Genomic DNA, 17,413 nt, shown 5'->3' with positions numbered 1-17,413 from the left:
ATTGGATGTATTAGTTTAGTCTAACAATTCTTCAAATTTTGTTTGGATAAGAATAAACATTTGTTTTAATTCATAAAATTAATTAAAATGAAATTTAACAATTATTGTATGACTCAACGTTAAAAATTAAAAATAATTAGAAAATTCCATGAATCTATTCAAATGATTCTAAAATAATTTCCTAGTATTAGTATTAGATATACATTTATATACAACTTATATTGCTTTTAGCGATTAATCAGATCGGAAGTGAAACTGTTATAAAAAAAACAGTACTAGTCTAAACAAAGATGTGTTTAGTGTTTAGACTAGGGAAATAACTTAAGGTAGTTTGTGTCATAAAGCGTACAAGTTAAGCTTTTTCTCTCATTTCAAAATAAATCCAAATTTCGGAACATTAATTATCATTTCTAACATCAATATATCAATTATAAAACTTTGGTAAGACGTTTGGTATGAATCCAAGAGACCCAGGTTCGACTCCGCAGATCTCTAAATTCAATTTTTACTAAAAAGTAATTAAATTTTCCACAAAAGGCTTTTGTTGCCTAAATATCTGAAATTTTTGATTTCAAAGACGGAAAGATTTGAATATGGTATACGTATTTCGTTTGAAGAATTGATTAAGTTTTTGCATAAATTTGCTGTTCGCTATATTTTGAACATTTTTTCCGAAATTAAATAACTTTCCGAAAATAATTACCGTATAGTTTCGACAATTTCCAATGCTCCATCATGTTTATCCTGAAACAAAAATAAATTAAATATTAAAATTTTGGAAAATATTACTAATATTATAAAATAAAATTTTTGGAAAAGTTTTTTCTCTCGTTTAAGGGTTAAATTTAAAATATATTTTGAAATATAAATATAAATTGACTTTAGTATCTTAAGTCCACTGCCGTACCGACTGCGCTACTGATGGTTGTGTATATTTAAACAAATATGCTATATATTATAAAAATGATCAATAAGTTTATTTGATCAATAACTCTCTGTAAGTTAAAAATGATCAATAACTTACTGTAAGTTAGTAAAAACAATCTTGATGAAGTTGACACAATCACATATAGACTAGACATGGTTCTTAATAAACCAAATCCTATATTTAAAGCAAACGCAAAGAAATATTTCAAATATTGTTGTTTTGAAATGCAACATAGTTTTAAACAATCTCTCTTTAGTTGGTTCTACCACTTATAAATATTATAACAAAATAGTAATGTGATTGACACAACCGCATGAGTAGGTTTATTAGGTTTATTTTTAAAAAAATTAGATTTCTACGAATCGGACTTGAACTAACAACCCATGGATTACTATTGATTTTAGTGTCTTAAGTCCACTACTGTACCAACTAGGCTACCTATGGTTGTTATATATGTGTAAAAATATGTTATATATTATAAAAATGATCAAATTATTTCAAACTCTCTGTATATTAGTAACAACAATATTCATGTAGTTGACACAACCAGACATTGGCTAGACATGACAGGTATGAGCTCGTAGTAACCAAATCCTATATTTAAAGCAAACGCAAAGAAATTTTCTTTTAATTCGTTCGTTTTATTAACACGATTATATATTTCAACTAAGTACAATTTTATTTTCCATCAATAAAATGCATGACTTTAACCTAAAATCAATCTCTTTTATAAAAGTAATGATTTTGTTTATTTAACTTCAGTGATTTTGTATCAATGAATTCATATTTTAAATTCAATCCCATTCTATTGTAAATATAATAGTTGTACTTGTTCCAATCGTTAAGAAATTGTTTGAAGGGATTTTTAATAACTTCGGGATGAGATTGTCATTATTTTAATTTTTTTTGTCAGTGTAGCTTAATAAAAATTGAGTTTAAAAAAAAATATTCCATGCAGTTGAAAAAAAAATTTACTTTTTGCACATCTGTGTTATTTAATATAATAGTCTCGTATATGAAGCCGCGGATAATTTTCAGCTAGTAAATAATAGATAGAGTGAAGTATTATCTTACGTTCTCTCTTCCTCCTTCAAGTAGTGACTAACAAGAATGTAACTATGCTCAATGCAGTTAGTACAATGATTATTTAAAGTGGCACGACCTCAATAATATATCAAATGAATATTTCATAATAAATGCAAACGGTATGCAACTTAGTTCTGAACATTATGGGTAACATAAACGTATGTCTAATATCAATCTATTCAAATATATTACCCGGTATTTCAAAAGTATGATGTCTAATCATACTATAATACATACTGTACCTAATACTTGGACGTGGGTAGATTGTATGGGTCATTCAACGCTAAGAGATAATTTTTCATATATAGAAACAAAATTTTACTAATTACAGTCAGGGTTCGAGGATATATATCAATGGATATATATCATGATATATATCCGATATATATCACGTGAATTTTTATGATATATATCAATACAAAAATGATTTAAAAAAATTTAATATTATTTAGTAATTTTTGGCGTTTGTTACCATATTTCTACTTCCCAAATTTTGATGGCATTGGAGTAGAGTTAAAACCTACTAATACTAAGCTCAAATCGTGTCGTGTCAGAAAAAGTTCGTTACTAAAGAGTAAGTTTAAGTAAGATTCATAATCGGAAGATGATCTAGCTTTATCTTCCTTGCAGTCGAACCACGCACAATTAAGAAACGACATTTTTTTTTATTTATTTGATAATTAACAGTTTATTACGAATGACTGATGACTGATTTGATAATTAAAAGACTGATTATACTCTAGAGCTATTATTTGTAATGTTTTTTGTTTTTTTACCTAAGTGTAGCTATGACCATTGACTGATAAGAATTTATAAAATTGTTTTTTCTTTTAAAGTTGATTTTTATTTATAAAAATTTTATGATTTTTAATTGATTTTGCCTGATCTAGAAGAATATTTTATGTTTTGGTTTCATTTGTCTGATTTGAAGTGCCTAAGTAAATAAAACCTTTAAAACATTTTTAGTTTTTTTTAAATATCAAAATTTTGATATATATCGGATATATATCAAAAATATCCGATATTTTGATATTTATAATAAATATCGGATATTTTCGAACCCTGTGAATCAGTAACTATCTCCCAAATATCATAAATATTTCGTAAATTATCCAGATTTTCTTGTAATAATAATAATTGAGCAGCCAATAAATAATGCTAACAAGATTAGTAGGTACTTTGAATGCATACAAAGTAAAATTAAACACACATATTATTAGATTTACATTGCACGAATACGACCTTGAATCGAATAAATTCATTCTTAAACATATGTAATATGTAATACAGGTATTTATACAGCAAGCACATAGTTCAGAATCAGTTAAGCATCATCATGACTCAGCCAATATCTTTTAACAAAATAAACACATCACTATTTAAAATTATTAAGGTAGTATAGTAGTTATCAAGGGTCGCAGTTCACTCCCTACTTGTTAAAAATATATTCAAAAGATCATAGTTTCCTTAGCTAAGGATGTAATAGCATGACAACATGTTATGTTTTATTTAAAGGCTAAAATTTTTATTATGTGCGTATTCGTTGGGTGCGTAGTCATGGTAGGAACAATAAAATCGATGCCAGCGCTTCCAGTGAAAAATTTTGGCAATAAAGGAGGCTGTTATGAGTAATTTGCTAGTCTAATGGACGGACAACCGAAAATGGACTAATTAGATGATTCTATGAACACCTATACCAAAATTTTTTTCGTAGCATCAATTTTTTTAACCGTTAAAAACTTGGGACTAAACTTAATATACTATATTCCCATATATACATGGCATAAAAAAGGGCAATTTTAAGTTTAAAAGGGCAAAGTTTATAAATTTAAACCACAGCTTTTGAATTTGACAAATAAATTTTAGTACTGGTTCGGGTCGTTAAAAAAAGTTTAAACTTTCAGTAATTCTTTTTTAGTAAATAATTAATCTATTTTAATGAGAATTGTTAGGGTACAAGGACTATAAATGCCTTTAAACGAATTTTTCAAATTGTCTGCTAGCTTCAGTTTTAACTTAAAAGAGTCCCGGAAAATATTTGAATTCCACCCCTTTATATGGTCAGAAAACTTCTTTAGCATATAATTAATCAAATAAAATCAAAATCACGAGGAAAAAAATCATTAAGTTGATTTTTCCACCCTCATCTTAATGAATCCGGATATTCCATATTTAAACTCCCTACAAAAAGGGTTCTGGTCGTTAAAAAAAGTTTAAACGTTCAGGAATTCTTTTTTAGTAAATAATTAATCCATTTTAATGAAAATTGTTAGGATACAAGGCTTATAAATGACTTTACACTAATTTTTAAAATTGTCTGCTAGCTTCAGTTTTCCATAGTTAGAGTCCCTATGAATGAGATTTTCACCACTTAAGAGACTTGAACCTTTTTAAAATTTATCATTATTTTAGTATAAACTTTATACAAATGATTATTTTCAATTATATTTGAGTTTTTCAAATTTTTAATGATGTACAGGGAGTTTCGTATATTCTTGAGAGGAAAATAAATTTGTCTGCTAGCTTCTATTCAGTAAATTTTAGTCAACTGAGTTTATAAAAATGATGATTTTTAATTATTGTTAATATGTATTACATTTTATGACTAAAATATTAAATTGTATTATTTTAAGTAATTATAAATTCTTTTGCGTATTATTAATTGTAAAGACAATTAAAAAATGATTTTACTAATTTGGCAAAATTGTTTCCCGTCTCGATACTGTTAAACTACCTTAAAACACAAATCATATAAATTACAAAAATTTTTAATAGAAAATACATTATAATTTACATCAGCGTACATCAGTGTTTAAATGCTGTGATTTTCTATTGAATTGTAATTGCAATTCGTGGTAAATTTATCATGTTACGTCATTCTTTTTTCTTAGATATTTATACATGTATTATTTAGAAATTTTTCTATTATTCATCTAATTATATAGATTTTCTTGGTAATCAGTTCTAAAAATATATTTTATCATTTTGTATATACCATGTGTGTTTGTACCATCTAGGCATATACATATGTCTGTAGTATGACAGAATACATCCGTTTAGTAATGCATCTAAGCGAGAGGTATTATATGTATACATGTGTTGTAAGATTACAGATACGATACGACAGATCTTCTGTTGTATGCATGCAGAGTGAGAGTTTTGTTGCATACAAATATTATTAATTGACTAAAAAACTCCCAGTCTCCAAGCGTCTTCCAACTAATGTTCAATACATGTATATAATACCTCTCGCTTAGATGCATTACTAAACGGATGTATTCTGTCATACTACAGATATGTACATGCCTAGATGGTACAAACACACATGGTATAGTCACAGAAACGAAGCAAACACTAAAAACGGGCAAAGTTCGAAAAATTTGAACAGTAAATCGGATTTAAATGCGGTTTTCGGCATTCGATTCGTAAGAGCGTCAGGAAATTTTGTAAAAAAAGAAATTAAAAATATGCAATTTGCATAAATAATATGCATTTTAAATAAACCGTAAATATACTAAATTCACAATTCGGTTAATTGTGATGAAAATGATTCCAAACTTGTTATTCGGGGGGTTTTGGGGTCGCTGAACATGAATATCGCTTCAGAATTGATCTCCTAAGTACCTGGTTTCCAGGGTGAAAGATATCCTCGTCGTCTCATAGTGTTCGGGAAATTCGTTTTATAATCGGTCCAAACTCGTTAGCAGAGAGATTTTGGAGTCGCTGAACACGCAATATCGCGATAGAATCAGGCACCAGTTACCTCGGAGATCAATTCTGTTGCGATATTCGTGCTCAGCGACCCCAAAAACTACGAGATTAATTCTCGGAGATTAATTCTGGCGTTCGAAACTCGTACTCGATGGTTGGGGTCACTAAGAACGAATATCGCGACAGAATTGATCTCCGTGGTATCTGATGCCGATTTTATTTCGAGCAAAACCGATCAAGACGCTTTATTACAAAATTTGTGACCTATTCTGATGCTATACAATTCATGAAAATTTGTTTGACATCGCCAGGATGCATTTTCGTAAGTGCAAAAATGTATTACTTGATATACAATTAACAAAATTGATCAAATTTTGTTAATTGAGGGTTGTTGGGGTCGCTGATCATGACTATAATGTTAAAAAGTTTCAAGAAGACCTGGCTGTAACCTTCCACCCCCAATGTCATCTCTAAATTGTTGTAAAACGCATCCAAAATAATTACTCGAGGGTTTACTTTATGTTTAAAATAACCCTCGGTGTACCTGGGGACCAAGGTGCCCTGATTCCAGAGCTCATATCAGCAGGTTTTTTCACAAAATTTATAATAAAAAAATAATTTAATATTACCCAATATTCAAGAAATTTAAATTTCTATAGCGTCCTGAGGATGTAAAAAGTGAGATCGAGTTCGTAAATGAGCAACATAGGTCGATTGGGTCTTGGGTCCGTAGGACCCATCTTGTAAACTGTTAGAGATAGAACAAAAGTCTAAATGTAAAAAATGTTCCTTATCAAAAAATAAACAACTTTTGTTTGAAACATTTTTTCGTAAAGATCACTGTTTACCCGTGAGAGCGCAAATTGTATAGTATGTATCATATGGGAATATCAGTTATATATGTGTGACTGTCTAGAGATGGTATTTCAACAATTAATCAGTCATTTGTTTATTTTCACTTGTTTAATCCTAAATTCTATCATTTTTTTAACAAGAAAAAAAATTTCTTAAAATTGTTGAATTTTTTTGCGTACATTTTTTTTAAGGAAAGCATTTCAAGGAAATCAACATACCATATAAATTTCTTAAAAAATCGTATTATTATTATTTTTTGTGGCTCGTAAAATAAATAATATGAGAGAAAAGTAGTAGCCAATTGTAAAAAGCAAATATTTTGTTTTGTAGTACAAATTTATTATTCTACAACAGGTAATATTTTTTTTTTTTTGACAATACAAAAAGGGTCTTTTAATTCTTTTGTATTCATTTATGTGAATATGGTGTAAGCCCTAACAGCTGTTTAATATTAACCACAGTATTTTTTAATAACAAGCATTGCAGACATTTCAATGCATGTTTTTTTTATAAAATACTTATATAAACGTTACGTGAGGTTCTAGAACTATCCACTCTATAATTACACTGAATTTTGTTTTTAATATCGAAGTCACAAATTGTGTACGAACTTGAGATTAATTGACAGGTCATAACGTTTTGGTCTTCGATAATCTCGATATATTATAAATGTGAAAGTAAGCATGTTTGTTTTTTTCTTTGTTACGCTTTCACGCTAAAACTGGCGAATGCTTTTTAATGAAACTGTACAGGACTATAGTGGGTATATCAGAATAACACACGAACTATAATTTATAAAGATATATTAAAAAATATATAAAAAATAAAAAGTTAAATTTAATTTGACATTTACCGTTTTTAAAATTTTTACAGATGGTTCAAAATGATGATTATAGATGGGGAAGATCTATGATCATCATTTTGAACCATAATTTAAAGAATTCTGTAAAAATTTAAAATAGCAAATGTCAAACAAATCATGGCCAACTATTCTGATATACTCAATGAATTATGACTATTTTACATTTAACTAAATTGAAAACTGTGTATATCTATAGAGGGTGGAGACTATAAAGCGGTGGTTTTTACTTTTAAGTCCAGTGAAGCGGGCGGGTATGAATCTAGTCTCTACATGAACGCCCGGCAGTGACGGGCTTCGAAGGTTTTGTCGGACCCCCGCGTGGTCAGGATCGAGAAAGCAAAAATTAGCATTATGATTGCTGAATCGCCACCACGATGGATTTGACATCAGCAACTAGAGTGGTGAGAATTGATTTTGTTCATGATTTTAGAACCCTTTTTATAGGGACTTTAAGTATGGAATATAGGGATGCATGAAAATTCCTTAGAAGGTACCACTCACAGGCCTTGTACCCTAACAATTTTCATTAAAATGGATTAATTATTTACTATAAAAGATTTACTGAACGTCACTTTTTTGAATTTCCCTCTTCTAACTGCAATCTACCCCCCCCCCCCGCCCCTCATAACACTGCTTTCATAATGTGCAGTTATTGACTTTTAAGATATATTAAAAAATAACAATAATTTACAAGTAGCTTTCCTAAGTATTTAAAATTTTCCAGAATCGAACAAAGGAAAACCCTATACGTTGTTGGTAACTGCAATGGAGAAAACCCACGACTCAAGCACACGATATAACCTGTCCCCCACCTTTATACTTAAATAACAGTTCAATAAGAAGAAACAAATCAATTTACATTAATTATTTAATAAATGATTAATTAATTAAAGAGTCTTGTAAATAAATAATAATAATTATAATAATTATTCTCATTCATATTAAAGTTTTTAATTAAAATGCAGAAAAAAATATCATATTTGTTGACCTTGACCGATATATATATAATTTATAATTGTAATTCGTTCATCCACCTAGGAAGTCTAGGAGAAATAGGGAATTTATTAAAGAACTGAACGGAAACTAGCAGACAAATTTATTCTCCTCTCAAGAATCTACGAAACTCCCTGTACATCATTAAAAATTTGAAAAACTCAAATATAATTGAAAATAATAATTTGTATAAAGTTTATACTAAAATAATAACAAATTTTAAAAAGGTTCAAGTCTCTTAAGTGGTGAAAATCTCATTCAAAGGGACTGAAGCTAGCAGACAATTTTAAAAATTCGTGTAAAGTCATTTATAAGCATTGTACCCTAACAATTTTCATTAAAATGGATTAATTATTTACTAAAAAAGAATTACTGAACGTTTAAACTTTTTTTAACGACCAGAACCCTTTTTGTAGAGACTTTAAATATGGAATATCGGGATACATTAAGATGAGAGTGGAAAAATCAACTTAATGATTTTTTTTCTCGTGATTTTGATTTTAATTGATTAATTATATACTAAAGAAGTTTTCTAAGCATATAAAGACTTCAAATGGGTGGAAAAATATTTTTCGGGACTCTTTAAGTTAAAACTGAAGCTAGCAGACAATTTTAAAAATTCGTGTAAAGGCATTTATAGTCGTTGTACCCTAACAATTATCATTAAAATAGATTAATTATTTACTAAAAAAGAATTAGTCTCAGTTTCATTATACCTATTCGCTATCAAAGTTGGAATTTTTTTTTAAATTCTGGGTTGCTTGGAAGTTATGACAAAATTCATCATCAAAGTTAAAAATAAGATAAAAATAATTTCAACTCTAAGTCTAGTCTGCTCGTACATCCTTTACATGGCTGTAAGTACACGGGTACAGGGCAGGAATTCCGCACGGGTCAGCTAGTACAATTATAGTAATAATAATAATATATACTTAATCGATATTACATAACCACAATCAAATTTTGCTCCAAAATCATCATCATCACAAGCTACTTATTAAATGGGAAACCCATAATAATTTTTTTGCGCGGGAACAAAACTTTGAACCTGTTACTCACACGTGGTAAGAGTATTTTATATTTAATTACAAGTTGTAAATAAAAATAATTATTTACGTTTTGTAATAAAAAGTATTTTTAATTAAAAATGCAAAGTTACGGTTGACCTTGACCGATTTATGATACAAGTTCATTAATCCACCTAAGGGAATTGGGAATGTATTTAGTGCATCTTTACTTGCAATTTAAAAATAAAAAAACTTGTTTTTAACTACGTGGTTGCTAGCAATTAATCTATATTTAAATTTAATATCAAGGACTCACGTGACTTCTATATTCAAGGATAATAGGGTATTCTACTATTTTTGAAAAAGTACTTCAAAATGTTGATTTTGCTAATAAAAAGCCACAAAAAAATTTATTTCGGAAAAATACACACTCTTTCTTGCCAAAAACTTAAATTATATTTTAAACCTTTTTTAAACTGTCAATAACGCGGGCATCCAATTTGATGACGTAATATGGGTATCATCACTATACGAAATAACACAAATAATAGTATCGCAACGTTTTCGAGAAAGAATTTTATTATTGCTGATTTTATGATATGTTGTTCTTCTTGCTCTTTAGGATAGAGCTTAGGCCATCGGGAAGGCGGTTGTAGTTGCGTTTAGTACCGCGCAGCCTAAATGTACAGGTAATAATCCTAAAATGTACAGGTAATAATTCTTTTAAGGATGTATGAGCATGACAACAATGTTTGATTTAAAGGCTCAAAATTTGTTTGTAGGTAGTCTTTTACTCAAAGAATATGTGGTTAAAATTTCAGCTTAGGTAACCGTGCAAATTTTTAAGAAAAAAGTCATTAAAAATCGATATAAAATACATTGGCTCTTATGGAGGAATCTCAAAAAACGACATATTTTGGAAGTTTTTGATAATTTTCATTTGGAATGAATGAAAACAAATTTAAAAAAAACTTTTTAATAGAAAGTAAACATATTAGCAATGAATTAGAAAAGAAAAAACTAAGTGTCACCGTCCATATAAGGGATGTAAGAGCAGGGTAGATTAAGGGTTGAAATTATTTTTATTTTATTTTCAACTTTGATGATGAATTTTGTTATAACTTCATGAATGTAGACGAAAAATAAGAATAAAATTTTTCGATATGTGTCTTGGTTTTCGAAATATCGAAAGCTAAATAATTAAACAAAATTTTCAATTTTCGATATTTTGAAAATTAAGCCAGATATCGAAAAATTTTATTCTTACTTTTCGTCTTATATCGTCAAGTAATAATATAAATTTATCATCAAAATTGAAAATATCTATTTTAAAATTTGTGCCCCCACTACCATGCTCATACATCCTTAAGTAACTCGACTATGGATTCATATGCAAATCCGATATCATTCCCTTTCTAGGGCAGGCAAGTAAAATCGATACAAACATCTATCTGTATGAAACAATTAAGATATAGAGGTGCAAATCATGATAGTTTTGTTAAAAGTTACATAATATTTTCATGACTATGAAATGAAATTAAACAAAAAGTGTACATTTAAAAAAATCCGACACAATATTTAGTGCATTGTATTTTTATTTTACACACAATATTCTGTTGAATATAAAAGCATCCAAGGTCATTGTTCATATAATATGTGTGTTATGTACTGCAAAATAAAATGATAAATGCATTTTAGAGTCCATACTATTTATATTTTAATAAATGGTTTGGCTACTGTAAAAGTCCGTATTCGAGCATTTTTCACTCAAATTTTCATTCTCTTTTTCCTCTTGTGAATTATCACTACATAGTATAAAACAAAGTCGCTTTCTCTGTCCCTATGTCCCTTTGTATGCTTAAATCTTTGAAACTACGCAACGGATTTTGATGCGGTTTTTTTAATAGATAGAGTGATTCAAGAGGAAGGTTTTTTTGTATAATACATCCATATTATAGTAGAGTAAGGGGTTGAAATAGGGGTTGAAAGGGATATGCTTCAAAAACTAAAAAAGTTGTGCATCGATTAAGCTCAAATATTGACACGATATACAACCAGCTTCAAAGATATATTGTTTTTATCTACTTTTAACCTTCGGAGGGTAGAAAGGTGTAGCGAGAAAGTGGGAAGGAATTATCGAATATTTACAAATATACCTAAGTGGGGTATCAAATAAAAGAGGATGACGTGTACATTACAAAACTGTTATCCCACGCAAGGAAATTTGGAGGGAGGGTGCAAGTGGGGATGTTGCCCAGCAAAGCGGGTAGTTCACAGCTAGTTACCTTATATATTTTGTTTATAGTTTATAATCTCCACATACGCAGAATTCTTTATGTCTTCTTGGATCCATATCTGGACTGAAGTCAATCAATGCAGATAAACAATTTTGGTAAAAATGCAAATCTATCGCTTTTTCTAACTGGTCGTTAAAAAAAGTTTAAACTTTCAGTAATTCTTTTTTAGTAAATAATTAATCTATTTTAATGAGAATTGTTTGGGTACAAGGACTACAAATGCCTTTAAACGAATTTTTAAAATTGTCTGCTAGCTTCAGTTTTAACTTAAAGAGTTCCGAAAAATATTTTTCCACCCATTTGAAGTCTTTATATGCTCAGAAAACTTCTTTGGTATATAATTAATCAAATAAAATCAAAATCACGAGGAAAAAAATCTGTAAGTTGATTTTTCCACCCTCATCTTAATGTATCTCGATATTCCATACTTAAAGTCCCTACAAAAAGGGTTCTGGTTGTTAAAAAAAGTTTAAACGTTCAGTAATTCGTTTTTAGTAAATAATTAATCCATTTTAATGAAAATTGTTAGGGTACAAGGCCTCTGAGTGGTACCTTCTAAGGAATTTTCATGCATCCCTATATTCCATACTTAAAGTCCTTACAAAAAGGATTGTGGTCGTTAAAAAAAGTTTAAACGTTCAGGAATTCATTTTTAGTAAATCATTAATCCATTTTAATGAAAATTGTTAGAGTACAATGCTTATAAATGACTTTACACGCATTTTTAAAATTGTCTGCTAACTTCAGTTTTCCTTAGTTAGAGTCCCTATGAATGAGATTTTCACCACTTTAGAGCCTTGAACCTTTTTAAAATTTATTATTATTTTAGTATAAACTTTATACAAATTATCATTTTCAATTATTTTTGAGTTTTTCAAATTTTTAATGATGTACAGGGAGTTTCGTATATTCTTGAGAGGAGAATAAATTTGTCTGCTAGCTTCCGTTCAGTATATTTTTTATTTCTTTCTTAGGACCAACATTGAGCCTAAATGAGACTACCAGAAGACAGGCTTATATCACTATTCAATGAAAATGATCAGGCAACCCTTGAATAGAGACCGATTTCTGTCTTAGCAAAGCTTTCAAATAGAATTTTTCGGACTCTGTTGGTATCCATATTTCATTTTCATATATATTAATACATACATATTTTCTAAATGCAATTAACGTATTGTAAATTAATATAAATGTATGGCCTTGTTCGTCACCATAGTCAGTACTCAATACTCAGTAGTTAGTATTTATACAATTATTGATGTAATTATATGCACATTTATTAAAATATACATTGAAAAATAAATAGTATTCACTATTCGTTGTAGCACAGACATTACAGATTTTGAGCTCAAAAAGGTTGTAGATGAGCTGAAAAAAAAATTTAAAATAATGACCTCATCCCGAAGTTGGCCGTTTCATATTGAAATAAAGTAAATAACTTTCAAACAATTTCCCAATGACCGGAACAAGTACATCTTAATATTTGCAATAGAATGGGATTGAATTTAAAATATGAATTCATTGATACAAAATCACTGAAGTTAAATAAACAAAATCATTATTTCTATGAAAGAGATTGTTTTTAGTTTAAAGACATGGCTTTTATTAATGGAAAATAAAATTGTACTTAGTTGGAATATATAAATCGTGTAAATAAAGCGAACGAATTAAAAGAAAATTTCTTTGCGTTTGCTTTAAATATAGGATTTGGTTACTACGAGCTCATACCTGTCATGTCTAGCCAATGTCTGGTTGTGTCAACTACATGAATATTGTTGTTACTAATTTACAGAGAGTTTGAAATAATTTGATCTTTTTTATAATATATAACATATTTTTACACATATTTAACAACCATAGGTAGCCTAGTTGGTACAGTGGTGGACTTAAGACATTAAAATCAATAGTAATCCATGGATTGTTAGTTCAAGTCCGATTCGTAGAAAGCTATTATTTTTAAATAAACCTAATAAACCTACTCATGCGGTTGTGTCAATCACATTACTATTTTGTTATAATATTTATAAGTGGTAGAACCAACTAAAAAGTGATTGTTTAAAACTATGTTACATTTCAAAACAACAATATTTGAAACTTGTTAGACAGTATATTACTTTCATACAAACAACTCATGTGGTTGTGTTAACTACAGCACTCAACCCCATATGGTAGATGTATCACATTCGTGACTCCATTCACCATATTTGATCTCGATATGAGGTTGAGACAACCAATTTTCATCTTGTTAACGCAATTTTTCAGCTCAAGATGAATATTTAACTCTATTGCCTGTACTACATATTGCATTTCACTCACTGTTTGGCCATTACTGTACGTAAAATACGTGCAATATTTTTAAAATTATCATTTTTTAAATTTAAACTCACACTAAAAAACCAAATGTTTTCATTATCAACATGGCCTTCAAAAATTATAAATATATACGAGTTGGTATTTTAAGTAAAAAATACATTGATCCTGCTTACTCTAACCACATCAAAATTTTCTTTTTATTATTTCGAAAGAACTTAACGATGATCGAACATTAAGGCAATATATAGAGTGATTTCATGAAAAAGTTTATCATGAATGGAAAAAAATATTACTGTTGGGGTTGTGGTCGTTAAAAAAAAGTTTAAACGCTCAGTAAATCTTTTTTAGTAAATAATTAATTCATTTTAATGAAAATTGTTAGGGTACAAGACCTCTGAGTGGTACCTTCTAAGGAATTTTCATGCATCCCTATATTCCATACCTAAAGTCCCTACAAGAAGGGTTCTGGTCGGTAAAAAAAGTTTAAACGTTCAGTAATTCTTTTTTAGTAAATAATTAATCCATTTTAATGAAAATTGTTAGGGTACAAGGATTATAAATGACTTTACACGAATTTTTAAAATTGTCTGCTAGCTTCAGTTTTCCTTAGAGTCCCTATGAATGAGATTTTCACCACTTTAGAGACTTGAATCTTTTTTAAATTTATTATTATTTTAGTATAAACTTTATACAAATTATTATTTTCAATTATATTTGAGTTTTTCAAATTTTTAATGATGTACAGGGAGTTTCGTATATTCTTGAGAGAAGAATAAATTTGTCTGCTAGAATTGTGTGCTAGCTTCCTTTCAGTTTAATTGATAGTATAGAAAAATTCATAATAAATATCGTCACTTTAGGGTGCCGGATTATTGGACGTATCGGTCTATTGAAGTAGATGAGATGGTACTGTAATATTTTGGCGCGCTTATTTTATATTATGGTGGGATTCTTAAATTATAATTAAAATTACACTTCAAAACTTAACCTAGGTCAAGGTAAATTCAAAAAAAGTTAATCAAGATCAACCGATTCAGATTTAAAAAACTAAAATAAATTCTTTTTCTTCGCCAGGCCGAATATGGTGACTAACGTGCTTTTATTATAAATTTTACGTTATTATGTCACATTTTCGCAAAGATTAAGTAATAAGTCATTATACCATGTATATGAAATATACATAGTATATTAAGTTTAGTCCCAAGTTTGTGACGCTTAAAAATATTGATGCTACGAAAAAAATTTTGGTATAGGTGTTCATAAAATCACCTAATTAGTCCATTTCCGTTTATAAACCAGGATACTAAATATTTCCATATAAAGATCCGCATTTAGGAGGAAAAATGTATTAATCGAAATTTTCATCGAATTTCGTTAAATTTTATTAAAATCGCTAGTTTTTTTTATATAAAAAATCCTTGAAGTCTTGAACAAATCTTTCTATTATTAAAAGAGCAAAACCCCCGGTCAATTTTATAAACAACTCCAGTTTTCGTCAAGTAACGACGAATTTTACAACCCCAAAGTACAAAAAAAGTTTTAAACCTAACCAAATCGAGGTTCTATTTCCCCATAACGAAACTACGTTTAGTTTGGAAAAAATATTTCATTTTTCACCAAATCTCGAAGAAATAATTTACAAGAATCAGCGGTTAAAAAAAATTAAGCCTGGACAAATCAGAATTGAATTTCTAAAAAGCAAAATCACGTTTTTCAAGAAAAATATCAAATTTCATGAGTAAAGCTTTTTAGTTTTCGTCGAATTTTGATAATAATAACCTAACGAAATCGAGAATCGTTCTCTAAATAGCAATATTTCAAATTTCATGAGTAAAGCTTTTTAGTTTTCGTCGAATTTTGATAATAATAACCTAACGAAATCGAGAATCGTTCTCTAAATAGCAAAATTTCAAATTTCATCAGTAAAGCTTTTTAGTTTTCGTCGAATTTTGATAATGATAACCTAACGAAATCGAGAATCGTTCTCTAAATAGCAAAATTTCAAATTTCATGAGTAAAGCTTTCTAGTTTTCGTCGAATTTTGATAATAATAACCTAACGAAATCGAGAATCGTTCGCTAAATAGCAAAATTTCGTTTAGGAGGGAAAAATAATTTCTTGAATAAAGTAATAATTCTATTTAAAAGAATAAAGAAAATTTTAAAAGAAAAAAACGTTTTTCTTGCATTAAAATAGTTTAAATTACTTTTGATTATATAAATTGCATTTTGAAAAAAAAAAAAAATAATAAATTAAATAACACTTTTTAATCATTTCAAGGTGAAATGCAATTCATTTCAATTGCAAAAATTCTACACACATTTACATTAATCAGCTGTTTTTTCTTAAAACTGGATTATTACATATAATACGATACAAAAGCATTATTGCAATTTTTATTATATAATGCACGGAGGTCATTTGATGTACACAAACGAGAAAAAAATATGATTACATCAAAACACAAATATATTCAAACTAAAACTAATATTAAGAAATTGTACACAGTCGGCGGGGATCGGTTCTTAGAACTAAACAAAAACTTTCTCTTTTTATTTTTCATAAGGTATATAATTTCCAGGCAATCTGTCGCGAAGCTTTCCACGTGAGAGAGAGCTTTAGTTTACATCGGGTCAAAGATCTTAGGGGAAAAAAAATCAGCTGTATTATAATTCCCCGTAAAATCAATACAAAAATCGCGACTAAAAAAATTGCACTGAACTTGAAATTATCGAAATGCAATTTTTTGTGATAAGAGATTAAAATAATTAGAAATATGGCAACGTTTTGGCTTATTGTTTTCTATATGTTGTATTTTTTTTTAATTCAATTGCACCGTTATAATCCGTTCTCTAAGATTTTTGATTCAAAACACTGAATTTTAAAATAAAAAAAGATTTTTGGATTTTTGATTACTTACAGATCCTCGTCCTGATGTTAATGGCCAGTGATAAACCACTGGATCAGCCCCTGCTGGTGAATGCAACCTTAATTCCATGTTAATTTTTAACTTCATACACTCTCATTAACATAAAAACATACACCACTTCTTTCAGATATTTTTATTTTGAATTTTTCACCCACTTTAAAACAACTGATTTATGGACACTGTTATCACCAACATTTTTGCTCGTTTGTGTGTGTGTGTTTTCCGCGCAAAAAAAAAATTGTGATTTTTTTTTTGTATTCCCAAATTGTACCCACAAACAAAACTAAAAAAATGAGTTACTTAGTGTTTTAAAAAAAAGGTTACTCAATCCGTCTCTCACTGAAACATGGCCGATCTGGTGACTACTATTACATTTACTATACTTTAAATATACGCTTCCCTATCATTTTAGTGTGTTGGGTTTTGTTTGTT

At 28.6% G+C, this 17,413-nt stretch overlaps 1 protein-coding gene across 1 annotated transcript in view; it reads right to left on the bottom strand.

Annotated features, from left to right (window-relative positions):
• Positions 1-17,163, bottom strand: part of LOC123302465 (histone-lysine N-methyltransferase, H3 lysine-79 specific) — an 81,711-nt gene extending 64,548 nt beyond the window's left edge. The window contains exons 1-2 of the mRNA XM_044885377.1: positions 16,973-17,163; positions 704-744 (exon numbers count right to left, since the gene is read on the bottom strand). Coding sequence (XP_044741312.1) covers positions 704-744; positions 16,973-17,068 — 137 coding nt within the window. The 5' untranslated portion in view covers positions 17,069-17,163. The remainder of the gene's footprint in view (positions 1-703; positions 745-16,972) is intronic.
• Positions 17,164-17,413: the final 250 nt, after the last annotated feature.

The sequence above is a fragment of the Chrysoperla carnea genome, chromosome X (genome assembly GCF_905475395.1).
Source record: "Chrysoperla carnea chromosome X, inChrCarn1.1, whole genome shotgun sequence".
NCBI classification, from domain to species: domain Eukaryota; kingdom Metazoa; phylum Arthropoda; class Insecta; order Neuroptera; family Chrysopidae; genus Chrysoperla; species Chrysoperla carnea.
Note: the sequence above shows the minus strand (reverse complement) of the source record. Positions and strands in the feature narration are given on the sequence as shown.